General features: G+C 56.3%; 1 protein-coding gene and 1 long non-coding RNA gene across 4 annotated transcripts; one reads left to right on the plus strand and one right to left on the minus strand.

Annotated features, from left to right (window-relative positions):
* The first annotated feature begins 553 nt into the window (after positions 1–553).
* Positions 554–15,208, plus strand: URM1 (ubiquitin related modifier 1). 3 transcript variants are annotated; one of them, XM_013058701.2, is made up of 6 exons: positions 554–676; positions 4,790–4,860; positions 12,386–12,467; positions 13,244–13,358; positions 13,777–13,825; positions 14,158–15,208. In XM_013058701.2, the coding sequence occupies exons 1-5, from the start codon at positions 609–611 to the stop codon at positions 13,801–13,803; spliced, it is 363 nt and encodes a 120-aa protein (XP_012914155.1). In that variant the 5' UTR covers positions 554–608; the 3' UTR covers positions 13,804–13,825; positions 14,158–15,208. The 3 variants fall into 3 exon arrangements, with proteins under 3 accessions (XP_012914155.1, XP_044938435.1, XP_004757243.1); XM_004757186.3 differs by lacking the exon at positions 13,244–13,358 and having other exon boundaries at positions 555–676; XM_045082500.1 differs by lacking the exons at positions 13,244–13,358; positions 13,777–13,825.
* Positions 15,209–16,416: 1,208 nt separating this feature from the next.
* Positions 16,417–17,938, minus strand: LOC101685209. Its single transcript, XR_199791.3, has 2 exons — positions 17,594–17,938; positions 16,417–16,781 (listed from the first exon to the last, which is right to left on the minus strand). It is a non-coding gene; the product is annotated as an uncharacterized LOC101685209 (long non-coding RNA).
* Between the last annotated feature and the right edge of the window lie 9,232 nt (positions 17,939–27,170).

Genomic DNA, 27,170 nt, shown 5'->3' on the forward strand with positions numbered 1-27,170 from the left:
TTCCTCCGGTTTGAGATTTTATATTTATTAGTATGATTAGTTCGTTTATTTGATTACAGCTATCTTCGCCCACTAGCCTGTGAGTGCCCTAAGGGCACGAACCTCGCCCACCGCGTTCACCACTGCACCGATAGCAGTCACCAAGATGACTGGTGCACGGAGGACCGGGAAGAAATACCTATTGAGTGAGTAAAACCCAAATCGATAACCAAAGGGGCGGATGGACAGCGACTCAATAGCTCAGGAGAGATTGCTGGGCTGGAAATAAAGATTTGCAGTCGCTTGTAATTCAAGTCAAGACGAATGGATGTGCTCCCCAAGCGCTGTGCGGACCTAAGAGAGATTTGTAACGTGGCTCACAGGTTCTGTGCGAAGATGCCCGGGCTCCCGCCACGTTGTGGCTCGCACAAGCCGCCGTCCCCCCGGCCCGCTGAAACCCTCACTAAAAGGCAGAAGGAGACCAAGACAACAGCCTCCAGCAGCGCCGGGACCTACCCGGCTCGGGTCCTCGCTCCCGGCCTTCCTCCAATAGCTGCGGAGGATGGCTCCCTGGGTGCCGCCTCTTCCGTCCACAGCGACCGGAAGTGAGGCGGGAGCGCCGGAAGTTGATGGGAATTTCCTGTGAGCTCGGCTTCCTCAACATGGCAGCGCCCTTGTCAGTGGAGGTGGAGTTCGGGTGAGTCGCAGAACTGGGGCGCCGTGGGGATGGATTGAAGTCGTCGGGCCGGAACTCCCCTCCCTCTGCTTTGGGCCCCGTCACGACCGAATCGCTGAGGCTCCCAGCGCCTTCCCAGAGCTACGCCACCCGCCTCGGAGAGTCTGAGAGGCTCGGTCTCCCTTGGCGACGGGGCCGTATGTCCGGGAATAGAGGCGCAAGCCCAGGCGTGGAGGTGCCCTTTGGGCATTCCTCAGTGCCCTGTGCCTTGCCGGACCCACTAAGCGTGACGGCCTCCTTACCTTCCTTGATAATCCCGTTTTGGACCAGGCCCGTGTGTCTGGCATCTGAGCTCCTAGAACCGAGAAGGATCACCCTTCACCCCCAGATTTCTTCCCCTGGACAGCAGTTTCTTGCACGGTTACTAGAACCTGTTTCTCTTGGGATATGTAGCCAAAACGGGACTCCTTCTCTTTTTCAAGATTTGGGAGTGTTAAACAGACCTGAAGCCCTTTCAGGATCTTCAGGATAAACTTGCTGATAGCCTTCTGCAGATCTTGAGTCAGGTGGAAATATGGGGATAAATAAAGAGCACAGTGGAGGAGGCTAAGTTGACAGTACAGCTTGCGTGAGACGAGAGGAGTGGGATTGGGGCACACACACCAGCAGCTGAAGAAACCCAGATCAGGGAGAAAGTCTCCTCAAGCCAATATTCTGTCCTTTACAGACAGATTTGTCGTGTAATTTCAGAGCTGAGAAAGACCACAGAGCTTAGAGTGAATGGCAAAGAAACTGAGACCCAATAGATGGGTGGTAGAATTAGGGTCACATGGGAAAAGCCAGGACTAGATGTGTGTGTGCACGTGTGTGTGAAGATAAGCCAAGGCTTATATGAAAGGGGAAGTCTGAAACGGGAATCTAAAACCTCTACCCGTAAATGCCTTTCCTTCCATTGGGTGCCCGCAGTTTCTTTAATGTTTTCCCTTCATTGGATAGTCCATTCAGTAACTATTTATTGAGTGCCTATCATGTGCCAGGCAGTGAGCCAGGCACTGAGGATACAAAGATAAATAGAACTCTGTCCATGTCCTCCAGTGTTCAGTGTTTCTGTCCGTTAGAATAAGGGAGTAGTCTCATGAATGTTAACTGCATTTTAATTGACAATATTGTCTGGCCCCATGGGTCCAGTGAGAACGATACTGGTCTGGCCTCCGGTCTATTTCGCTTCACTAACCCTTGGCTCAGCTATACACCCCACCCTACTCCAGGCCTCATAGCTTGGATGTTGTAGGAGGATCCCTGCTGTTCTGACCTCTCCTGAAAAGGGAGAAGCTGCAGGCTGCCAGTGTTAAGGTTTATCTGGAGTGCGCTTACCTTTCATTCTTACTGAGTCAGACATGGTATTTGTTCATCAGGAATGTGTCTGCCAGGTACTGTGCTGGCAGCAGTGGTCAGTCCTACTATGAGGAAGATATGGCCCCCGCCTTCCAGAGCTTACGGACTAACTTAATTACCTCTTTTTTTAGCCTAAATGTCTCTAGCTTCAGCCTCCCTCACCCCTAAGAGCAAGAGTGAGCCCCGCAACTTTCCTACCCTGTCTCCCCATCTCCCAACACCTCCTGTCACTGACACAGCATCCCAGGAGAATGGCACTTTCTCAGGAAGCAGGACTGTCTAAGATGTATGCCAAACCCAGTTTCCTTCTCTCTTTGTCCCAGTGCATGTTTCACCCTTAGCTTCTCTTTCATTATCTACATTTCTTAGTGGATTTCCTTCACCTGTCACTGTGAACCTGAGCAGATTTGCAAGGAAACTGCCTTGCCCATCATCCTCTCCCTTCTGTCTCTTGAGGGCCACTCTGGTCCTTGAAGAGTCTAGTTAGGATTTTGCCTCTTTCCCCTGAGCAGATGTGGTTCTGTCAGTCCCACCAGCTTTGACAGACTCTCTAGAAGACCTCTCACACCTTTCACTCTCTTGTCAGGAACCAGTTCTGCCATCCTATGTTGTGCTTCCTGAACTGTCCTGAGCAGCATATCTTCTCCTATCACACAAGATTCAAAGTATGCAGTGGAGATGTGTTGTGTGTCCCTGCAGTCCAGATGTGAGATTATCATCCCTTTTCCTTCTTCCTGAGACTGGTCAGTGTTGGCAAAGGGAGGTAGGGCCATCGAGGCCAGAGAAGGAGAAATGGGCATTTTCATTTATTCGGCAAATATTTCTTGAGTGCCTACTGTGTGTCAGACCCTGTTTTAGGCAGAGCTTATAGTCTAGCAGGTAGAAGGGAAATTAAACAAAACAAAAAATAGATGAGATGAGCTGATGGAGATAAGCTAGAAACAGTGAGGGCAGTTTGGGGATCATCTGTACCAGCCACTAGTACCAGCAAACACTCCCATCAGGAATTAGGGGGAGAGGGAAGATGAAGTAGCTTCAGATGTAACTCCCTAGCTGAGTTTGAACAGCAGACCCTGGAGGACATCAGAATGTCTGGCTTTGGTTCTCTTCTGTGACCAAAACAGGCCCCTTGCCCGCCTTCCTGAATCTCTCCAGAGGCTGGGTGTTCACCTTCCTCCCCTCCAGATGCGCTGGCAGTAGAAATGCCAACCCCTCCCTTGGGGGCCCAGTGAACCCAGTGGTGACAGGTCACTCTGAGCGAGACTGCTTCTTCCATTCTCCGCTTGCAAAGGAAAAACAGCCTTGGCCTCTGAGCCTGGTACCACCAGGTTTGGCCACTCTTGGTTGTTTGCCTTGGTCCCAGTGCCTCCAGTTCCCACCCCTCTTCTCTGACCCCCAACTCCTAAGCCCCTTGCCTGTCACCCTCCCCCACCCCAGCTGCTGCATGTGCCAGCCCCCACCCAGGAGAGAACGAGGCTCTTGGAAGGGGATAAATGGAGGCTCTGTGCAGGCCTGCAGCTGAAATGGCCCTGCGCGCGGCCACAGATGGGCCTCCTCTCCCCCTCCACATTTCTGCATCAACAAAGCGTGACCTTGTTTAGATGACAGTCGCCCCATGTTTCCCCCATGACAATGCTTGCCTTGCCTTTGCCTCCCAGTGGACTGTCTCAGGACATCTCTGTTCTCTGAAATTGGGAAAGGGTGGCGGGGTGGGAAGCGTCACATCCATCACAAGTCTGTTAAGGCCTTCTCAGTTAAGATCCACGTGAAGTCTGAGATGGGAATCAGGAGACCCAGAGGAAGACGCACTATGGGGCATTGAAAGAGCCCTGGTGTCCTTATCGTAAGCTGCAGCTTCTGGACTTGGCTCCAGTCATCTCTGTGTCCCAGCTTCCCCTTGGCCGGGTCCTGGCATACGGAAGTGAACCAAGATCTGCCTTCAAGAGGCTTTCTGACCTTTGCGGAGTCTGGTTTTCTTTCTGCCAAAGTTGCTGGGGCTGAGCAGAAATCAGTTGGAATTTAGATCTTACTTCAGCCACTGCTTGTATGACTTTGGACAAGGCCGTTAACGTCTCCGGGCGTCGGTCAGCTTCTCCACTGGATGGAACTGATAATGTTTGCCTCCCTTCCTCCTTACCTGGGATGCTCTGCGGATGAAATGAGATGGAGAGAGTTCTAGTAAATGGCAGAGTCATTGCTCAGCCCTGTGGAGTCTCGGCCTGCAGCACTGTGGTGTGCCCACCAGGCCAGCAGTGAGTGGCACAAGCAGAGACATTTCCGACCCACCCCTGGCCAGCGGAAACCCTTCAACACACAGGGTCTCTATCATGTCTGATGCTGGTTCCTCAACATTTGTGTAGATAGAAAGAGATTGAGGCTTGGGGTCTGGGCATCAGGTAGAGGTGGCGCGTGGTCTCCATCTCAGGGCAAGGGCTCCAAAGCTTGTGCCCACACCCATATACTGAGCTGCCTCTTGAGAAAGCAGAAGAGTCAGAATGACACTCTGCAAACTTGGGTGCCTGATCATTGGTAGAAATTATTTACATCCCCCTGGTCCACATCAGGAAGTCACGTGTGCGACTCAGTCACATCGTTGTATTTGTACTCGAGCTGTCCCTGGGCCTTGGTCTGTGCATCTCTTGGGCTTCTCATGTCAGCCCCCTCCCTCCTCAGTTCTCAGTCTCGGCTGGGTTTTTGCAGGAGCTCACCTGGTTGTCTTTCTCTGGCCCTCCTTTGCAGAGGCGGCGCGGAGCTCCTTTTTGACGGCGTAAAGAAACATCAGGTCACCTTACCTGGACAGGAGGAGCCCTGTGAGTATGCGCTTCCCGAGCCCCTCTCTGGGGGCCACTGAGCAGGTCCTGTGCCAGAGGGAATGGGTAGGCTATCCCTGGCCAGTGGGAGGAGAGTAAGGAAGAGATAGCACCAGAGTACCCTTCCCCCGTGCTCTCTGGGATGAGCCCACTTTGCAGGAGGAACATAACGTAGCTTAGTCCTTATAGATGCAGGTTCTTTATTCAGACAGACTGGAGTCTGGATCTCCTTAAAACCTCAGGCCCGGCGGAGCCTCACCTCTCTGAGCGTTAGTGTCCTTACCTACGTGGTAGGGACGGAAGTCCTTACGTGCTAAAAGCTATAGCATGCGTCTCCGTTGTCATTCGATGGCAAGCAGAGTGGTGTCCTCGCTGAAGGGAGTCCCCTTTAGCAAGGATGGAACAGTGTGGATGGGCTCACATGGTGAGAGGATTTAGATGAGGCGGAAAGTATCCAGCGGAGAGGATAGGGACGTCAACTAAGGGACACAGTGGGGTTTTTTCATTTGTCCATCCTAACACTCGTTCATCTTCCTTCCGCAAGTATGTACTGAGCACCTCCTGTGTGACAGACTAGGAGCCAGGCACCGGGGAGACAAGCGAATATGAGCCAGTTCCTGCCTTCACGCTGGGGGGTGGGGTTCGAAGAGGTAACCTGCAGGCGTCCAGCTGGGTCCATGTCCCTGTAGCCCAGAGGCAGGAGCCTGGGCATCGCAACCCCAGAGGTGCTCGGCAGCCCTGGCAGCCCCAGGAGTTAGGATTCATTTCCCCTGCGTTCGCATGGCGCGGTCGTCCCCAGGCTTAGTGACTCCAGCTGCTGTCATTCGTTCAGTGGCTGAACGGCCGCCGTGGGCCAGAGCTGGAAAATGTGCTCACTCCGAGGCTGTGGTTGCCAGATCTTGTTCTGGTGCCTTTTTGTATCAGGCACAGTGCTAGCTGCTGGGCACACGGTGGTGAGCAAAACACTCACGGTTCTTGCCCTGCATGGAATGTAGCGGAAGTGGAGGCAGGCTGCAAACCAGGAGACACCGCATGTGGTGGGCATTGGCGTGAGGAAGCAGACAGGTGTTTCGAAGGAGAACACGTGGTGAGAGAAGGCCTTGAGGGGGTGACTTTGAGGTGAAGGCCCGAAGGGTAGAAAGCAGCCAGCCTGATAAGTTGGGAGGGAGAGCAGAGGTGCAGGGGGCCCATTCCAGGCAGAGGGGGTGGCTCTTGTGAGGGCCTCCAGGTCAGCGGCCTCAGGGTGGCCTTCAGTCCGGGAACCGAAGAAGGGCCAGTGTGATGAGGACCACGGGCTGTTGGGCTTGGCAGGCACAGCCCTAGTTGCTTGTGCAAGTAGTTGTCACAGATTCTTAGATGGTGGCCGCCATTACTGTTCCCATTTAAAACAACTGGAAACCCCAATTCAGTGGTGTCAAGGGTCATCTTAGTCCACACCATGCAGTTATTTAAACAGCTGAGCTGGGATTTAGAACCCGATTTCAGGGTCTCCGAAGTCCTCGCGCGGTGCGACGAACTCCCTGAGTCCCATGACGTCTCACGCCGCGGTGTACTGTCTGGTTTCTGCACTTTTCATTCGCTCGCTCGCTCGCTCGTGCCTTCAACAGCTACTTACTTTAATTTTTGTGATGACCCCAGTAGCTATTATATATGATCAAGGAAACCAAACCTCAGAGAGAGAGACCTGTCCAGAGCTATCTGAAGAGGGAGGCGGGGCTGAGACCCAGGTGGCTGACCTCTCCTCCTCCTCCACTGCTTAGCGGGTAGCTGGGGCCTCCCTCCCACCTCTGGGGTGGCAGAGAAGCAGGCATGGGAGAAGCTGAAATGGCCCCTTTGATGAGGGAGCAGGAGGCTGGCTGAGGACAAAGCAAAAGCTGGCGTCTTTCTTTAGTCGTCGGCTCCGAACCTCCTCACCCCACCGAACCTGACTTAGGTTCTGGGACTTCATCACCTTGACTTAGTTTCTGGGCCCTTGGCTGTGGGTTTCCATCCCTGGTCCCATGTTTGCCCTGCTGTGCCCAGAGGCGTAGGTCACAGCGCAGCCGCAGAGCCGGCTGGCAGCTGCCAGGCATCACCCTGGCACACAGGAGCCCAGCGGGTGCCGCCGGCAGAGTCTCACTCTTCCCCCCGGCCCGTGCCCAGCTCTGTCGCCTGGCAGCCTTCCCAGCCCAGGGGCTGCCACTTGGCCAAGCAGGTCTTGGAGACTCCGGCAGAGAAAATAGCAACCATAAGATTATGGATTGAGACAAGTCTCACAAACAAGGGGACTCCAGGGCCCTGGGTCCCGGGCCAGGGGAGAGCTTCTAACCCAGCCAACTTGGGAAAAGAGGATGGGCAAGAGTGAAGGGGGCGAGCCTGCCCGAGGAGCTCCAGCAGTACGTGTTTGCAGATCCCTTACTTCTGTGGGTCTCTTTTTTCCCATCTGTGAAACTGGCCATCGGGCCAGAGTTAGTCTTTTTTGAGCTGGTTACCCGTTGCACAGCCACAGTTCAGAAAAGTTGTTTCCAGATCTGAGCACACAATTCTGGACATGAGGATGTGTCGTTGGTGAGAAGTGTGCTTATCGAGGGGGACGTCCTGACAGCCATCTCTGAGGAACAGGCCATCTCCTTGATTGGCAGGGGTTGGTCCGCGCCATCAGTTTCGGACATTGTGGCCACTGGGGGCCGGTTTTTAGGCATCAAGGTCTCTTCAGTGCAAGGCTCCCAGCCTGTGATGGGTCAGTGGCCTGGAGCAAACCCAAAACAGCAGGGGAGACAGACTGACTGTCCCTGTGTGGGCCTTACCTGCCCTGGTCCCCAGGAGGAGACACCAGGCCTCACCTTTCCCTGCCCTTCTCCCTCTGCCCTGTCTTTGTATTGCAGGGTGGCTGGCCTGGGAGCTGGAGCTCCCGGCGCTTTAAACTGCTTAGCATGCATTTCACAGCCTCTCTGGGGCCAGCTGTTCCTTTCTCTGCTCTGGGGCCTGTTTGCCGATCCCTCCCCCCCACCCCTCCTCTCCCCCAGCCCCTCCCAGTCCCTGTGCAAAATTGCTTTTGAAAAGATCCACTTTCTGCTTAATTAAACAATGAGGAGCGTCCCCTGCACATCTGTAAACCTCCTTCTGAGGCCAGTTTAGCCCACAAACTGCTCCATTCTTAGCCCCATTCACTTGTAAATGGACCCTCTGATGTTCCCTCTACCCTCTCTTCTCCTCTACGCCCCCCATCCCTGCTCTTTCTTCTCCCTTTTCAGCTAAGGCCTGGGGTGGGCTCCCAGAAGAGCCTGGAGCCTGGTGGACTTGGTGGGAACTGGAGCAGTTTAACCTTATGGAGGAGAAGACTTAGGGGAACCAGCTCTCCCAGATCTGAGTGGCGTGGGGAAGAGGGGCCGCTTTTGTTGGTGTCGTCGCCATGGACCAGCAAGGCTCCTTGCGGGGAGTGTCAGGAAGACAGATTTCTGGTTAGGAGAAAAGCTCTCCCTGGAGATCGTCCAAGAGAGGCTGGATCTGGATCTTTTGCAGTTGGGGTTCAATAATAGATAAGACCTTTTCAGCCTTAGAAGCTAGGATGGACACCGGTGGAGGAGCCCTGCCACAGTGGAGGGTCAGTATCCCCAGACAAGGACAATCTACTGGAGCGGGCAGTCCTGGCAGGAGTTTCTGTAGGTGCTTCCTAAGAGTGATGTGCATGGTGCCCCTTTGCCGACAGCTGTCAGCCAAGAGGGTAAGGAGCCTTGAGTCACTGTGGCCAAATGGACATTGTCATGTGTGTTGGACACTCCATGGGGCCTGCTGCTGCCTTGTGCCTGAACCAGCAATGTTTTGAGGTTTGGGTTGCTGTCCCCATTAGTCAGAGGCTGACCCTGAGACTGAAAGGCGGGGTGACTTACTGCCCAGGGCATCTGGCAACAAGCAAGCAGCTCAGGGTCTCCTGGCTCCAGAAGCCCAGGCCTTGGCCACCCTGTCGCAGAGCAGCGGCTGAGTGCTCGGGCCAGGCTTCCTCACCAGAGACCTCATATTGGGTGCTCATTTGGCGCTTGTGTTCTGGGTCCCCCTCAGCCTCAGAATGGGATTCCTTCCATCTGGGTTGTCAGGGAGCTTGTTAGGGCTCTGAACATCCAAAACGGAGGGAAGGGGCCACCTGGCTGGCTCAGTCAGCAGAACATCAGACTCTTGATCTTGGGGTCGTGAGTTCAAGTCCCACGTTGGATATAGAGGTTACTTGAAAAAAATAAATCAATAAAACGATTTTTATAAATAATTAAATAAAATGGAGGGAAGGCCAGTGTCTGGGGCCCCCTCACCATTCCTAATCCCCCCATTCGTTCATCGCCTTTCCTGCTTCTGATGCCAAGGTTCATGGGTCCCCTGGAAAGCCCCAGCCAGTCCCAGAGCTAGCCGATGAGTGAACCCCACCTGCCAGGCTGTCCAGACAGAATCCGCAGGGGCCAGGGGCCTGCGCAGAGCCTGCAGAAGCTCAGGACATTGGGAGAGGGCAAAGGGTACAGGTTTCTCCTCTGGATCACAGAACGATTACGGCACGGAGGTGCCGGGAGCCCCATGTGGGTCGTCTTACGTGGTCCTCACAGTACCCCTGTTATTGGCATTCTTCCCCTTCCCACTTCCCAGGGAAGGAAGCTGAGGCTCAGAGAACCCCGTGGCCAAGGAAGGGTTAAGCAGAGTCAGGGACTGGTGGCTCTGGGGGATCTCTCGTGCACAGGAAGTAATAGCTGAAACCCAGAACCAGAACTGTCTGGGTTCTCAACCTCTCCTCCCCGCTCTGCAGTTGTCCACGTGTCAGCGGACATCACGGGCGGGTTCTTTACGTGAGACTCGGTGCTGTGTGCTGGGGGCCAGTGCCGGGTCCTTGGGACACACTCCAGTTCATAACGGTCATGCGTGCATTTGAGCTGGATCTTGATACTGCGTGTCACCAGAGAAACACGGGGCACATTTGGGGTTCATGAGGAAGGAGAGGCCTCTTGCAGAGCAGACCTATCTCAAGGCCCCTGCACACCTTGCATGGTCCAGCCCCTGGCGACTGCTCTGGCCTCCTCTCCTGCTGATCTTCTTGTCTTCTCCATTCTGTTACCTTGAACCTGCCGATCCCATCTTGCCTCAGATCTTTATGTGTGTTCCTTCTTCTGCCCGGGGTGCTTCTCCCTCCCGCTCTACTCATCCTTCAGGCCTCAGCATCAACCCCAACATCTCAGAATAGTTTTCCTGCCCCTGCACTAAGGAGATAGCCTTTATGGCAACTAATTCAATCAGTGGTGGCCGTCTCCCCTGCTAGCCTGTTAACTCCCTGAGGGTGGGCTCTACGTCTCCCGTCTTCTAGCACCTGGCACATAGTAGTTGCTCAATAAATATTTGTCTTGTGAATGCCTGCATGGGATCCCAGGAGAGAAGCCACCCTCAGTGGAAGTGGGAAGGCAGGAGGACCTAGGGGGGAAGGTGAACGGGAGATCCCCCAGAGCCACCAGTCCCCGACTCTGCTTAACCCTTCCTCCTCCCCTGGGCGCCTTTGGAAGCCGACCATCTGGCTTGGAAGCTATTTGCATATTGTCTGGGCCTCAGCAAGCCTAGCAAGATGTCCTTGGGGGTGTGTTTCAGGCCAGGCCAAGTGGCCCTTGCGAGGCCTCCCTGCGAAGGGAGCAGCGGTAAGAGTTCGAGCTCTCCCCACCCCCAGATCCAGGCATGGGGGAACAATACGGCGACCTCACCATGGAAACAGGCTATCAAGAATGTGGGCAGGCCTGGGGGGCACAGAGGAGGGAGGGAGTGACCTCAGCAAAGAGGAGCATCATGATAAATGAGCCTATACCGACAGCAGACTCACCCCCCGGTCCACCCCTCTGGGACTCCATGATGGTGCCATCTCTCGGATGACCCCAACATGACCACTAGCCCTCCCCCCCCCCTTCCCCCAGCCTGCCCAGAGTGGAACAGAAGCCCCCTCCTTTTGGAAGGAGACCGGGCCCTTAACCCAACTGGGTCCTGATTCTGTACAGGCCAGCCGGGGCCGTGGAGGTGCAGCTGGTGGCCCTGGGGCCAGGTACTGCCCAGCGCCTCTCGGCTCCTCCACACACACAGGCACAACCCCGCCTGCCGCGGTTGGCTGATGGATGTGTCAGACCCCGGCGGCCGTATCGAGCGGCCACAAGATGTATGGGCTGGCGGCCCACCAGACAGTGCCAAGATGGAGGCCGAGGGGGAGCCTCTGAAACCAGGCCTCGGCGGGGAACCCAGCCAGGAGTCCGAATGGACTGCAGCTAGTTGGAGGCGACACTCTGCACCCGCTGCCCACTCCAGGGACCATGAGGACTCCAATCTGCTTTGTTTAAAAGCAGGAATTACAACCGAAAGGCTGCAGTCTCAGATCTTGGACACTCTGCCCATGGCCCTGTGCTCCGCTGGCGGATGATCTGGGGAAGTTGGCACGGAGCAGAGTGAACAGGGCCATCCCGGGTGCAGCCTGCCGGCCTCCCAGGAGGGTGGCATGCAGGTCAGGGAGAATGGTCCAGAACTCTGGCCAAGGCCAGTTCTGTGGTGGAGACACACCACTGGGCCGAGACTGGGGCAGAGTGGAGCTTCTCGGCCAAGCAGCTTTTCCCGCAGCGGCAGGTTGGGGCTGTCGCTCTGTGCAGAGAAACCAAGACGCTGCCTGGGCCCATCTCCAGCTTCACCCCTGAGCTCTGCTCATGTGTGGGTCCAGGACAGCAGACCCCTCTGGGAGACTAAGTCAGGATGGAGGTGGCTGGGCCTTCAGCCCTCAAGTGGTCTCGGGGAGAAAAGGACCTCCTGCAGCCTCAGGGACATCTGTTGGAGGACTGGATGCTCAAGAGCCGTGGGCCTTGAGGAGTTTATGGAGGCAGCTGTCAGTGTGCTGGGGTCTGGGACCCTGTTCCTAGGAGAGGAGAGGTGATCAGGGCACAGGTGGCTCAGAACCTCCATGCGGTGTGCCTAGAGCTCAGTGGCTGTCCTGGAACCCCTGACGGGCTGGTCTCAGTGTCCAAGCTGAACCTTGTGCCTCTTCAGGGTGGCCGTCCCCGGCCTGGGGGGAGCTCTGTGAAGCTGGGGGTAGCAGGGCAGTGATTTGTCAGCGGCTCTGGCTGGTGAAGGATCCTTCTGTCCTCTGCCAGAGGAAATTAACTGATGTTATCGGCTCAGCAATTGTTTTTCTTCCCTCACAAAGGGAAATATATGCAGACCCCCTGAGAGCAAAGCTGAGTCCTCCCCATCTGGGACTGGCTGGAGAGAGAAGGTGGAGGGGTCCTTCAGGCTCTTCAGGAGCCCGTCTGTCAGGAGGGCCTGTCGCCTCTTTCAGCGCTGAGCAGCACCACTTTCTCTGAAGGCCTCTCTGGCAGGATGCTGGTCCCCTGACCCCCTTCCTCACTCTGGGAATCTGCAAGTCCAGGGCCATGAGAGCCTGGTCTCAAGGCGGCCCCTCACGCCCCATGTTCCCTTCCTTCTGATCCAGGCAAGGCTCTGGGGGCCGGGAGTCGTTGGGATTTGACACGAGTTCGTTCTGTGCCTTCATCTCTAGGGGTCATCCGGGACCTCCTTGTCTGGATCAAGAAGAATTTGCTAAAAGAGCGGCCAGAGTTGTTCATCCAGGGAGACAGCGTGTGAGTCCCTTTCTTCCCTGAGGGTGGGGGGGGGGCGTGGGGGGGTAGGTTTGAGCCCCTATCCTTGGGTTCACCCACAGCCTTCTTGGGGTCCTGTTCTCCCCATTATCCTCCCTCCATCTCTGGGCCTCAGCTACTCTCTCCATACAGGAAGGCCTGAGAAAAAGATGCTGCCCACAGTCCCTTGCATCCCTTGACAGTCTGGGGCTCTGGTTGTCCCATAGAACTTCCTGTGATGCTGGAAATGCTGTGTATTCTGTGTATTCAGGTTCCTCGTTGTAGCTGCTAAGCACATGAGTCTGTGGAGCCCTAGAAATGCAAATAGTGCCTCAGATACCGTACTGGAGAGCACAGGTCTGAAATTCCAGGGAATCACTGTGCACATGTGCACACACGCAGGTGCGCACACACACGTGCACTGGGGTGAGCACACCGCTATCCCTAGCTGAGAGCTTCTTGACCTGTCCCAGACCTAGCCCAACCTCCTGGGAAAAAAGGCACACTCCCTGTGCCAGGAAGTCATTCTGCTTCTGCAAGAAGGCAGCCTAATGTGTAAGAGAGGTGGGCAAGGCACTAGTGGGTCCCAGTCATAATCCCCTTGAGGCAGAGGTCACCAGCCGGGGCTAAGGCTGCCATTCAAACCCTGGCTCAGGTCATGGTCCGGCCGTCATGGAGGTCACCCCCCGCCGCCAAGGACAGTAGTGCTCCCTGGGCTATTGCGAGCAGGGGCCAGGAGGGTACCTGTCCGGTTGTCAGCCTCCCCTGCCTTCCACCAGGACAGGCTGCTCTCGGGCTTGTGGGTGCTTGAGGCCCCGGGCAGCCTCCCTGATTCCAAGGAGCCAAGAGAGCCTCTGCTCCAGGACAGGCCTGTGGGAGGCCCCAGAGAGTGAGGTGAGACCCCTGGAAAAATATGCTGCCGCTAGTGGTTACCGGCATAGTGTCTAGTGGGCAGGCACCTAACACGCATCGTCCCGGCTCATCCTGGCGCAGACCTGGGAAGGTGGCTGGGTAACTTGTCTCATTTTCAGATGAGGAAACTGGTGCTCAGAGAATCAAAATGAGTTGTCTGTGGTCCGGGAGGTGGTATTGGAATTCGTACCCATTTTCCAGATCATCCCAAAGGCTATGACTAGCCTGGTTTCCTTTAGATTCAGTGTCCCCTCCACTTCCTGGGTGCTTTTAAATTCGAACCTCAGGAGGACAAGGTCCCACCACATTGTCCTCCAGCCCGAGGGTCTCAGCCTCTACCCCCTGCTGCCGGCTACCTCCTGTCCTTCCCTCCCTGCTGCTCACACCCTCTTTCCCACAGGCGGCCAGGAATTCTGGTGCTGATTAACGATGCGGACTGGGAACTACTGGTCAGTACCTCAGGAGACGTCCCTCCCCTCACTGCTGCCCCAGGACAGTCTTGGGTCTTTCATCAGGCCCGGCGGGCATAGCTGACTAGCCCCCTGTCCCACTTGGCTTCTAAACTGGGTCACTGAACTGTCCTGCCCCAGGGAAGAAGGAGCAGGGAGCTGGGGGAGAGGATGCCCTCTCCTTCTTCCTGAAGATTTGCAGGTTAACGTGCAGGGCCCCCATTTTTCTGGTAGATTTTCTCCTCCTCTCCCAAAGTGGTCAGGCCCCGTCCTCCCCTCCCGCCAGCTGAGGAGAAGCCCCTAATGGTCTCCTCCTCTCTCTCCTGGGCCAGGGCGAGCTGGACTACCAGCTGCAGGACCAGGACAGCATCCTCTTCATATCCACGCTGCACGGCGGCTGAGGACCCCGCTCTGTGCCCAGGCTCCCGTCAGACATCCGCTGGGGCCCCGCTTCCAGGTCTCCCTGTCCCCCTTGGCCGCCTTCTTCCCGGCTCTGTCCCCCGAGCTCCCTCCAGGCAGGGAAAAGAGGCCAGGTGCTAAAAATGAGCCTTTCTCAGGCACGTGAGTGGGGGCAGGCGGGCTCAGCCCTGCCTCCCCCACCAGCAGCCGAGGTGGGGGAGGGTACCCCTCTGGTTTGTTATAACAGGAGGGGGCTCCCTGGCCAGGTGACCCAGCTGCTACTCCTTGTGTCTCAGTCCAAACACTGAGTGACCCCTGACGAGGCACTCTACTCCCAGGCTCTGGTGTCTTCATGGGGAAGATGAATGGACCGGAATAGCTGATAGGAGGCCCCTCCCTTCTCCAAGATAGGAGGGGTCTCTGCCTCAGTTTCCCCATCTAGACAGCAGAGGGCTCTGGCTGTCCCCCACTGATATCATTATGAACCCCAGCTGGGGTCCCCTATTCAGTGCTGACTCCCCCCTCCCAGCAGCTGCTCTCCCAACCACACCCCTCCTCCTGCTCCCCCATCCCCAGCCCTTGACCCTGGCTGGCCTCCCCCCCCCCCACCACCACAGGCCACCAGATGGGCTCCTAAGACCCTCCCCCAGCAAAAGGCTGCCTGCAGCTCGTTCTGGAGAGGGAGAGCGAGGAGCAGGCAAAAGCTTGGACGGGCACATAGAGGCCTGAGGGGTCAGAGGGCCTCAGTTTCCTCCTCAACAGCAACTGAATATTTATAAGTATCTGAAAGCAGGCGTGATCCTTGATGGCACAAATGTAGGCTTCATCTCCTTTCCCACCCCCTGCAGGAAGCAGGGTGGGGGCAGGCCGCACCTGGTAGGCAGGGTGGTTTGCCCCTCCTCCCTCTGTGCCTTCTGGAAGTCTTGGGGCCTCAGTGCCTGCAACAGCTGGCCTTGGGCAAATAAAAGACCAGGTTGTTTACTAGCTTTGCCTGGAGTTTCATCCTTAGAAACCAGTGGCACCCCAGAACCCCCCGGCCATGGTCCATGGTCCAACCTCTCTGCCCTCAGCCTAGGGCTTTCAGAGCTGCCCTTCACCCAAAAAGAGGGCAGGGGTTAAAACCCAGACTACACAGACGGTCTGGGAGAGAGTGGTCTGCTAGGGCCATCTGGAGAAGGGGATGGCAGAGCCTGTCCGTGCTGACCAGTCTGGGCCCAGGACACTTCTTTACTTGTCCAAGACCAGGCTTTGTTCCACCAGCTGCAGCCTGCAGCCCCAGAAACGAGACTGGGGGTGTCCTATGAGACTGCTGAACCTCCCTTCCCATGATCTGGAGAAGAAGCTTCACTAGTGGGGGAAACCTCAAAAAAAAAAAAAAAAAAGACATTAGCATCATCCCACCCAAAACATTGCTTTTCATTAAATGTCAGTAATTTAAGGTGGAACCTCCCTCCTTCTGTGGAGGTAAAAGTGCCAGATGATTGCCTCTGCAGTGCCGGGGGTGGAGGGGATGTGTGCGCGCACCGTTCTCAAGGCCTAGAGGACACACGGCCCCTGGCTTCTGGGCTTCTCTTCAGCGGTCTGTGGGTAGAGAGCCTCTGGGTATGTGTAGGGAGGGGCCAGCCATGTTGGGGTTATGGGTAGGAGCTGGTCTGAGTGCAAATTGAGGCCAGTGTTGGGTCAGAGTTTTGTCTAGAAAAGCACTATGACCAGTGGAACTTGGTGCTGAGGTCAGGGTCTCCATGTTAGGGAACGATGCAAGGGATTTGAAATGGCCCCCTACAATTGCACTGATTCCTGTAACCCGGAGATCCCTCCTTGCCTCAAGTCCCACTGGAGTGGCCCATTGTCCCACCTGGGAGTCCAAGTCCTGGAAACTGGAGGAGAAAATTCCTTTCCTTGCTTGCACTGGGAAGAGGGAGAGTAGGTTCAGGATATCCCTTCTGCCAGGGCACCCCAATTAATGCTGAGGAGTAAGGCAGGACCCTACACTAAGAAAACCGGGTTCTCCGCACCGTCGCTGAAACTGTCCCAAGCCCCGCTCCGCAGGATTTTGGGTCATTTTCAGTCCCCAGTAGGACAGAGGTCAGGAACAGGTGACCTGGGCTCAGCCCCAGCAATGCCCAGCTGCCCCCCACAACTCCCGAACCCCCACTTTTGAGGAAATAAACGAATAACTAAACCCCACTATCTCCGAAGATTTGTCTTTAATGAAAAGGATTCGTTTGTCCAAGTTGTTTCCAAAGCCGAGGGGATGGCCCGGCTGGAGCGCATCATTCCCGACGCTTCTCGGACTCCTGAGTCCTGCAGCGGCTGGAGGAGGCTTAGCCCATCGGTCCGTCTGGAGGGGCTGGCGGGAGGGGTCGGTTTATTTGGGATTTAGGGGTTGGTTTAGGCTGTTTTGTTTGGGGGGTATTGGTCGGGGCTAGGTTAAAACCAATTCAAAACGAATTCGTGAGCGTTTTCTGCCGGCATCTTCTTTCGCCCCCGACTTGCTGCGGCTCGGGCCGAGGGCAGGCTCTCCGGACCACATTCGTGTCCCGCCGCGGCGTGCCAGCTTCATTCCCGGCCGAAATTTGAAAAAGGGAAAAACGACGCTATCGACTGGAGGCCCCCGCCAGCCACGACTGGTCACCCGCAGAGGAGGAGGAGAAGGAGGAGGAGGCCGACGACGACGACGAGGATGAGGATGGCGGCGCTGGTGGCAGGGACCGGCGTCCCTCCTTTGCGCGCCCGGCTGGGGCCGCGATCGTCGCGCTGGGGCCAGCCAGCCGCCTCCCCCGAGGGGTCTCGCCGGTGCCGAGCTTGGTCCCTGCGGCTTCCGCCCCTGTTGCGCCCGGAGCTCAGCCACAGATGTCCAGCCACAATTCTCGGTTGGCCGCAGACTCGTACAAGAATTGCGTTTGGACAATCAGTGGCGAAGCCCCCGAGTTCGGGGCCCCGGTTTCCTGCGTGCGGGGTTCCGCCTGGCTCCTTAAAAGCGCCGGACCAGGAGATCTCCGGAGCTGCGCGTCCGACTACCTCGCAGACGCTCAGCAGTCGCGGCCCATCCCCGCGGTAAGGTGGATGAACAAGCACGCGGATCCCGACCCTGCATGGGGATCCCCATCGCCCCTGGCGTGTGGCTCCTTCGATCGCGGCCCGGGGTCCCTAGAGTAGCCCGCGTTGGGTCTCTGCGCCGCCCTGAGTCGGGGGAATCTCCTCTGTCAGGCCCGGGGAACCCCAACTCCCTTCTCCCCGCCCCCAGCCTGCGCTCCCCGGGCTCGCCGGGAATCCGGAAAGCAGGGGCCCGAGGCCGGGTCTCCGAGCCCGGGGTGCGGGCTGCTGGACTCGTGGGGTCCCCGCCCCCGCCCAGCCCCGCGCACGCACCGGCTCCGGCGCTCTCCGCTTCCCTGTGGCTGAGTCGCGGCCGGGGCGCCAGCGGTAGCGGTGGCGGCGGTGGCCCGGGCGGCGGGGAGCGCTGGAATGCGCCGCCGGGTCACCTGCAGCGCCCGGGGAGCCGGGCTGGGAGCCGGCGGGCTGGCGAGGCGTAGGGCTGAACCCGAGCGGGCGCCTCTGGCGGCTCGGGGCCGGGGCGGGCTTTTAGTGGGCCGCTCCAACAATACGGGCCTGGCGCGGAGAAAGGGGCTCGGCTGCAATTGGTACTGGATTTGAATAACGCCACGGGGCCATCAATGGTCATTGTGTCGGCGGGTAATGAATCTCCGCTGTCTCTCGGGCTGGCCAGGCAGCTGCAACCTGCGCTCAGGCAGCTCTTAAAGACATAGCGTGCCCCTCCCCGGGGGCGCCCCCCTCCCCTGCACCGGTGGGACCCCTCGCCCTCCCACCCCCACCCTGCGCCCTAGACTCCCAGTGCCCTGCCTGCTCCCTAGGCCGAACCCTTTGCTCATCGCCCCCTCCCTCGTCCTGGGCCAGGCACCCGCATCTCGGGGCTGCACTCCCATGGACCTGACCCAGGCCCCCTGGCCTTGGCTGAGCTCCCCAGGAGTGCCCAGGGGACCCCAGAGGCTTTTCCAGGCCGACCCCTGGCCTCCCGTCTGCAGCTATACCTGAGGGCCTCCGGAGCCCTTCTTTCAGCTGCTGCCCTAGGGGCTTCCAGCTAGAGGGTGAGGGGGAACAGTCTGGAGGTCAGGGGGTCACCCCCTTAAAAGGCTCTGCTCAGGGATAAGGGAGGAGGGCGTGCAGTCCCAGCCCCCAGGCTGAAGATGCCATCTCCAGAGACCACACCCCCACTAGGGATCTGGAGACTGCCCTCTCCCCAGACCAAGGACAAGGGCTTGATTCCCAGGATATCTCCTGCGGGCTCCTGGACACCTCAGCTCCGCGTGGAGGGGGCTGGGTGGGGGTTGGAGGAGTAGGGGGAGGGTGAGAGGGGCGTGGATGCTATTAATGTTTATCTTGTCTCTTCCACTGGACAGACCACTGGTTCTGGAGGGTTTGGGCTCTGTCTAGGTCTGATGTGCCCCCCACCCCCAGCCCAGCCAGGTCTGGTGCAGAGAAAGTTCTGTCAGCTGGGGGAATACATACCAGTTCCTCACCCACACTGCTCAGCCTGCCTTTCCCAGGGAATCCCACACCCCGGGCCGGTAGAGTGCGGCCGATCCGCCCATACATCCTGTGGTCCTCCATCCACCCCAGGGTTCCCCAGACACTCAGCGGACCCCTGTCACCCCCCTGAAATCCTCTCCTCTGCCCATCTGTCCACGTGCACCCACAGGATTGCGATCATCAGTGTGTCTGTTCTCACCAGACAAGAAGTGGATCCTACTACTCTTGCCTCTGGAGCCTAGCACAGTGCCGCCCCCCCACACCCCGCCCATCACTGAGTGTCCATTATTATCCGCCGCTGGCTTAAACGTGAATGACGTACGCCTCTTGGAGTTTCTTCCAAGAAACTGGAAAAATATATATATATATGGCTTCTGGGGAGCAGTACTTCAAGTCAGGTTTTCATGGAGAGAGAACCCTGCTAATCAGGTCCCAACTCTCGGGATGAACCATCTAATAATAATAATAATAATAATAATAGCCACAACAAATATTTGAAGTCCCAAGAACTAAGCCCTTTAAAGGCAATAGCCTGTGGACTGTCCTGAGAAGTGGATACTGTTAGCAGCTCCACTTTACAGATGAAGAAACTGAGACCAGAGGCAGTGAAGTTCATAGCCGGTAGCCAGCAGGCGACCAAGTCAGAGCTGGAACTCACTGGCTGCTGGTTTCCAGCCTTCACTCAGCGGGGCAGAGATACCGACGGGACTTGTGGAAAGGCACACGCAAAGTGGTAGGACCCAGGAGACACCCACGTCTTAGAAATCCAGTCCCAGACCTGGTCCAGTCTGACAGGAACACAACCTTGATGGAGCTGGCCAGAGTGGTCTCTGCACCGGGGCAGAACTCCCGGAACTCCCGGGGCCTCCTCCTCAGAAAGCCACATTCTACCGTCTAATCTGCATTTTCCACCTCCGGGGTATGTCAGAGCTATTTAAAGCCATCAGTCCTGGGCAGAGAAGGGTCAGTTGGCCTCATCCTCATCCTCAGGGAAACTGAGGAGCCAGGAAGGGTCTTATCACGCGAGTCATTGGAAAGATATTTCTGGAATGCCTACTGTGTGCTGGTCGGGGATTCAGCCATGGGCAGTGTGTCCCCCCCCCCCTAAGGCTGATCGGGGAGAGGGAAAGGGGGGAGGAAACCCCAGTCCCCCTGGAGCGGGAAGTCAGGTGAAGGCGGCGGGCCGCCGAGGCGGGCACTGTTCCAGGCAGAGGGCATGGCACGCCTTAAAGCTGACGAGCAAGACAGCACCCGGAGAGTGAGAAGGGAACCCATTGAGCAAGGCGGGAGCTCGGACAGGAAGAGGAAGTGCCCGATAAAGCTGGGGTTGACCCTGCCGGGCCCTGTCGGACCCTGGGAGGATTTGGGATTTTATCCTAAACACAGTGGGGATCCTGGAGGGTCTGACAAGTTCAGATTTACATTTTTAAAGGTTTGCGGAGGCTGTTGTGTCAAGAGTAGGGGTGGGGCGGGGGATGGGACAAGCTGGATGGCGGGAGACCCACTGAGCTACTTACTACTGCTGCTTTGCAGGTGGCAGCTGGTGGTGGCCTGGGGTTGGAAGATGGCAGAGCCGGGCCCCAAACTGTGCTCGTGACAGGCCGCTGACCTCGGGAAGGTCACCTGGCAATGAGTAATATTCAGTGGCTATCTGAGGTGTACTCTGTGCTGGAGGCTGGGGGGAGGGCAAAGAGAAAGATGAAGCATCTGCTGTTGCCTCTCCAGAAGTATCCATCCAGGGGACAAGGGGACAGGCACACAAACAGCCCGCCAGCCCCCGTGAAAGGAGCAGGAAAACTCTCTAACTGACATATTAGCAGAGTTATTGGAGATTATAGAAGACCAAACAGTTCATTCCAACAGGATCTGAGGAATCTTCTGGAAGAGGCAGCATTACCTTGGGCAAGTGAATACCAATAGACTGAACTCAACTCTAGTTATTACCTCTGTGAAATGGGGCCATTAGGCCTGTCCTGCCTCCTTAGAGACGGTTGTGGTGTTGGGAGGGTCCAAACACACACCTTGCGTTTGCTTGCAGTAAGATTTTATCATTGCCTTCTAACACACACACACCCACACAGACACACCCACACAGACGCACACACACAGATAGTAGTTCAGGCTCCTGCATGCATTCAGCTGTTGTAACTTCTGCTCTACCTTCTGCCTTTTTTTTTTTTTTTTTTTTTTTTTTTAGATTTTATTTATTTATTTGACAGAGATCACAAGTAGGCAGAGAGGGAGACAGAGAGAGAGAAGGGAGGAAGCAGGCTCCCCGCTGAGCAGAGAGCCTGATGTGGGACTCGATCCCAGAACCCTGAGATCATGACCTGAGCCGAAGGCAGAGGCTTTAACCCACTGAGCCACCCAGGCGCCCCTACCTTCTGCCTTATTAAGACCAACACAGGGGCGCCTGGATGGCTCAGTCTGTTGGGCATCTTGCCTTCGGCTTAGGTCGTGATCCCAGAGTCCTGGGATCAAGCCCCGTGTCGGGCTCCCTACTTGGCAGGGAGTCTGCTTCTCCCTCTTTCTCTCCCTCTCCCTCTGTGTGCTCACTTGCTCTGTCTCTCAAATAAATAAATAAAATCTAAAAAAAAAAAGTCCAGCACTTCAGGAAGGAGGTGACAAAGTTGTTACACTGCCCATTAAGCCTGCTCTATGCCCCAGAACTGTCATTGTACCAAACACTGTGCCCAGGACAGAGGACATGCTCTGTTGAAGGAATGAGTGAATGGGCGGGTGCCTTGCTGGAGTAATAATTAGATGAATAGGTGGATGGATCGGACGGATGAAACAAACAAGTGTTGGGACACACTTGGGTGAAAGACAACTAGAGCACCTGAATGCGTGAGTGTAGCCAATCAGCTGAGGTTCTAGATACAAAGCAGCCCACGATGCTGGGAGTGGGTACAGTGAAGGAAGCCGGAAGAGACTTCCCGAGGCAGCCTGGCCTCTGTGCTTCAGAAATAGGCCCAAGACATGAAGCAGGGCAGACAAGTGCCCAGGGACCCGGCTGGGGGTGCACGATATTTCCAACCCTAGAGTCCTGTCCCCGAATACTGTTGTCGATCCCTGTTTCAGGGTGGCCTGGGAGGGACTAAAGAGCCCTGTCCCAGGTCATCGTGCCTCCCCGGGCCAGGCCCTGCCGGTGCAGAGAGTACTCTAAGAGCAGAAGAGCGGCCAGGCTCCTTACATGCTGGTAACCGAGTGGGCTGCCTTCATAAATGAATTGCCAACCTGGCATGTCCCCATTCACAGAAGATAACGAAGCCAGGCCTTCGTCCCCTCCCAGAGGGGACCCTAAGAACCCCTGCATCCTGCATAGCATATTCTAGTTTATAAAAGATAATGTTTCTGGCTGGCTCCATGGGTAGAACATGTGACTCTTGATCGTGGGGTCGTGAGTTCAAACCTGATGTTGGGTGTAGAGTTTTCTTTAAAAGTTCCTCTCCAGGAGATGGTGACAGGACAGGGAAGCATTCCCAACGAAGGCGACCTCCACCCACCTGGGGTGCCTCATCCCATGACTATGCTCTTGTCTTCATCACCCATACTGCGCTGTAAGCCTCTCCTCACCCGCTGTCTTATTTGCCCACTAGCACGTGTGCCTTTTGCGGGCAGGGATCACGTCCTGTTCATTGCTCTGTCCCTGGCACCTAGAGCCATGCCCAAGTCTTAGAAAGTGCTGAACTTTATTAAATGTCCCAGTAAAGGGATAACTAGATGCATGGATCATCGTAAGCCAGTCAACAACCACTATACATCAGCACGGGTGCTGGGCTGAACACTTTTTAGGATCCCTACGGCTTTGTGAGAAATACTCATTTTACAGATCAGAAACCTGAGGCCCAGAGAGAGGAAGGCACCTCCCCCAGATAGAGAGCTACTGAGTGACAGAGCCGAGTTTTAGGCCCGAGTCTGTCTAACAACAAAGCCTGCGCTGTTCATCCTGATACCTGGTACTCAGTCGCTCCAGCACCCAGTGAGCTTGGGGCTATTGGAAGAGGACTGGGACATGTTGCCTGATTCCATTTATAGAAATATCCAGAACAGGCAAATCTATAGAGACAGAAAGCAGATTAGTAGTTGCCTAGGGTGGGGAGTTGGTGGGGAGGAGGAAGGAAGGCTAATGGGCACAGGGATTCTTCTGGGGATGACGTGGATATCCTAAATTGATTGAGCTGATGTTTGCGCAACTCTGTGAACATACTAGAAACCATTAAATTGTACATTTTAAACTTTTTTTTTTGGATTTTATTTATTTATTTGACAGAGATCACAAGTAGGCAGAGAGGCAGAGCAGAGAGAGAGGAGGAAGCAGGCTCCCTGCTGAGCAGAGAGACCGATGCGGGACTCGATCCCAGGGTCCTGGGATCATGACCTGAGTCAAAGGCAGAGGCTTTAACCCACTGAGCCACCCAGGTGCCCCTAAATTGTACATTTTATTTGGGCGATCACATGGTGTATGAATTATACCTCAGGGAAGTTGCTGTTAGAGTGGGGTGGGGGCTCCTGGGTGGCTCCGTTAGTGGAGCTTCCGACTCTTGGTTTCGGCTCAGGTCAAGTTCTCATCAATCCTGAGATTGAGCCCCATGTGAGGCTCCCGCACTCAACAGGGAATCTGCTTGAGATTCTCTCCCCCCCTCCCTCTGTTCCTCCCCCACTTGCACTTGGGCACGCGCGTGCACACGCACACTCGCGCGCTCTCTCTCTTTCTCTCTCTCTCTAAAATAAAGACTTGAGTAGAAGGGAGAGAGGTGGGGGATGGGCAAAATGGGTGAAGGGGTGTGGGAGGTATGAGCTTCCAGTTACGTTACGAATGAGTATGTTGTGGGAATGAAAGGCACAGCCTAGGGAACACGGTCTATGATACTATAATAGTGTTGCATGGCGACAGATGGTGGCTGCCCTCGCGGTGGGCACAGCGTAACTATGAGACGTGGAATCACCCTGTTGTACACCTGAAACTAATGTCACAACTAAAAAAACGTTTTTTATAAAAAAGAGCTAGGGGGGAAGGGCACCTGACTGGCTCGGTGGTCCGTAGACCATGCAACTCTTGTTCTTGGGGTCGTGAGTTCGAGCCCCACGTTGGGCATAGAGCTGACTTTAAAAAAGGAAATAAAAAAGGAGTTGGGGCTGAAGTGTGTTACTGTCATTCATCGGCTTGCTTGGCAAGTCACTTCATGTCTCTCTGAGCATCGGTTTCCTAACCAGTAAAACGGGAAAAATAAATGTCTCTTGGGATCTTGGGATTGACGCGAGCATTAAATGAGATAATAGTACACGTCATTATTCCCATTTTGTCGAGGAGGAAACTTAGACCCAGAGGTGGGAAGTGACTTAGCCTGAAAATAGAGCTGGTGGGTGACAGGTGAGGGACTCACGGGGGAGGGGGGACTTGGGGAGGGGCTGGGGCTGGGGCTGCTGCTTTCAACCTTATGTAGACGGGATCCCTGTGTGTGGACCTGCCCATCCCTTCCATTCTCCACCTTCTCTGGGGCTCTGAGTCTCCCCACTGTCCAAGCCCAGAGCACACCAAGGTAGTGAGGTTCCCCCCAGAATACGGGACGTCCTCTCCCCAGCCCCCACCCTGCTCCCGTCCTGGGGCCGTGATGCTGTCTTGCTTTTGCTTGTAATAAAGAAAATATCTCAGCTACCCTTCCACAGTTGCTTGGCAACCCCAAAGGGGGGTTGGGGGGAGCCTAGGGGAGGAGGGAAGGGGGAGGACTCTGGAGCCAATCTGGAGACAAAGAGTAGGATTTCGGTGACATGGAGCCAGTTCTTAGTGCTAACCTGGCCTGGCCGGGGAGGCGGGTGGGGAGGGGGCTTCCTCCCACCCCAGCGGCTCACACCAATAAATATGCATTAGGGAAGTGGGCAGAGTTTTTCCCACAGACCTGAAAGGCCACAGCTGACCTTTCTACCCTCTTTATGTACCAACGTGACAGTCAGAGAGAGCAAAGAGCAGGACCCCCTGAGATGCCTCCCCCGTGGCCTTCTGACTTGGGGAAACTTTTCACCCTCCTCTTTCCCCTGGCCTCAGACCAGGTCACAGCCTCACCCAGGCCCCTGTGCCAAGGATTTCAGGAGGGAGTCCTCAGGAGCGCCCAGCCTCAGGGGCGGCCTCAGGCCCTTTCTGTGCCTTGGGACAGAGGGCCAGGCATGAGGCCCTGCAAAGGCGCTTCCTGCCTCCTGGGTCAGTCTCTGCCTGTGGCTCCCCATACTGTGCTCCTCCCCACCCCACCTCTCCTGGGGCCTCCTCCCTGAGCATCCCCTTTTTTCTGGTTCTCTGCCAGTCCCTTCTGTGGCGCTCTGTTCCCCTTCTCTTTCCCAGCATCCCTTCTCTCTTTCCCTCTTCTCCTTTGGGGTGGGCCCTTTCTTCCCCAGCCCCCCTACTTCTGCAGTGCCCTCTCCGAAAACTATGAAGTCCTGGGAGATGCCATTTCCCTGAAGTGAAGATGGCATTGGGGGGGGGTGCATTTTGCAAAGGAGGGAGTGTGGGGGTGGTGATCTCTCCCTGGTGCCCTGGCTTGCTGGCCGCTGGCCGGGGGTGGAGAAAGTCTGCTCTGAATGGAGTCAGTGTAGAGAGAGGAAAAGCAAACACCTCAGCCTGGGCCATGCTGGCCCCGTTTCGGAGTAGGGGGGCCGTGATGGGGCAGGGGCCTGGGCTCATCTCAGTCCCCCTGGATCAGCCCTCTCCTGGTTCCTGAGGGCCCTGTCTTCCTGGACCGCTGGCCCACAGCATCCACAAAGGAGTGGGTTTAGGGGCTGCAGACAAGCCCTCTAGGACACAGGAGACGCCTCCCCACAATCTTTCCCTGCCCCACTGCCCCACCCCCCAGCCAATGCCCTTCCTGCCAGGCAGATGCCAGGAAAATCTGTGCCTGGGAAGGATGGTCTGGCACCTGAGGGCCTGCTTGCCTAGCCCTCCCAGCAGCGGGAACTGGGGGGTAAGTCACCTTGTGCCAGAGATGGTCCCAGCAGTGCCATCTGTGTCCCGGGCCGAGGGGACCCCAAGATGCTCTGCCCAGGTGAGTTCTCCTCTGGCCCCACAGCCAGACAGTGAGGGAGGGGGAGGCTGGGACCACCCCCTCAACCCCCAAGAATCTGAGACATTTTCTGCTGGGCTGTCTCACCCTCCATCCGGGAGGCTTGTGTTGCTGGGACTTGGGCGAGGGGAGCTGCAGGGAAGGGTGGCTTGAGAAGCTGGAGGTGAGGTCTGAGGTTGAGGGGAGAGAGCAGGGGCTGGAGTCTACTCCTGGGCTCCAAGCCAATTTTCTGATTAGACTTGTGGAATCAGAGAGGCTCCTGTGATGGTCTCCCTTGAACACTTTGGATTCTAAAAGACTCTTGGAATGAGCTCAGAGAGCTCATGAGGCAGCAACTCATCCTGGGTGACACAGCAAGTTGGCAAGGCTGAGCCTCAGACCCACCAGGCTCCCCTACCAGGCTGAGGGCAGTACTGTCGGCTCAGTGGACACCACGCTTGGCCACCTCTCCTTCACTTTCCACATAGAGTTTGGGCCCTCTGCATTTAAGGGGTGGAGAGGGGCAGACTCCGAACCGAACAGGGCCCCCTTCCCTTTCTGTCCTCTCCCAGGGTGGGGTACCTTGCCCAGGGCTGGGCAACCTGTGCCATAATCTCTGAATGCCCCCTGGGAAGCCAGGGTTGGCCTCTGCCTGACAGGTGCCAGAGAACAGGGCCCCCCTTGCTCTGGGTGTCCCACCATCAGACCCTCCTCCTGTAATTAAAACACAGCCATTTCCTGGAAAGGAGGGTCGACAGCAGACCGCATGCTACCAAGCCCTAGCAGTGCCCGCCTTGAGGCGTCCTGGCCATTGGACTTGGCTACGCAGATCTTGCTGAATAGAAACGGGCATCCCTCGCTGTGTCTGGTGCCATTCAAAGACCTGTGTAGCTCGCTGAATAGCCAGCACGCTCCTACAGGGTGAGTCCAGCTTTACAGGTGGGGAAACTGAGGCACATAGTGTTGCAGGAAGTTGACCACCATGGACCTACTACCAGGAAAAATCAGAGCTGGGATTGGAACCCAGAGCCAGGAGCCCGTAGATGTTCCCACCTGCTTCTAATTCCTAGGAGGTCTCCGCTAGAGGTCATTTCGACCAATCCCCTGCATCTGGGTGTCTGCCCAGGCCAACCTCTGTTCACAGACAAGAATCAATCTTGTTTTTTAAAAGCACCTGCTCCTAGGGTGGAATTCCCCCTGGGGGTAATCAGACATTCATTTATTCATAGCCTTCTGGCCTGGAGGAGAGGCCCTCCCACCCAGAACTCCCCAGGGTCCAGCTGCCTCGCTGTCTCTCTTCTTGCTGCAGTGTAATCAGAAGTGAGCCAGCCCTGTCCTGTGTCTTGGCCCCACAGACTCCAAGCTGT

This window comes from Mustela putorius, unplaced genomic scaffold (genome assembly GCF_011764305.1).
Source record: "Mustela putorius furo isolate JIRA1106 unplaced genomic scaffold, ASM1176430v1.1 tig00000596_pilon_pilon_pilon, whole genome shotgun sequence".
In the NCBI taxonomy this organism is placed as follows: Eukaryota; Metazoa; Chordata; class Mammalia; order Carnivora; family Mustelidae; genus Mustela; species Mustela putorius.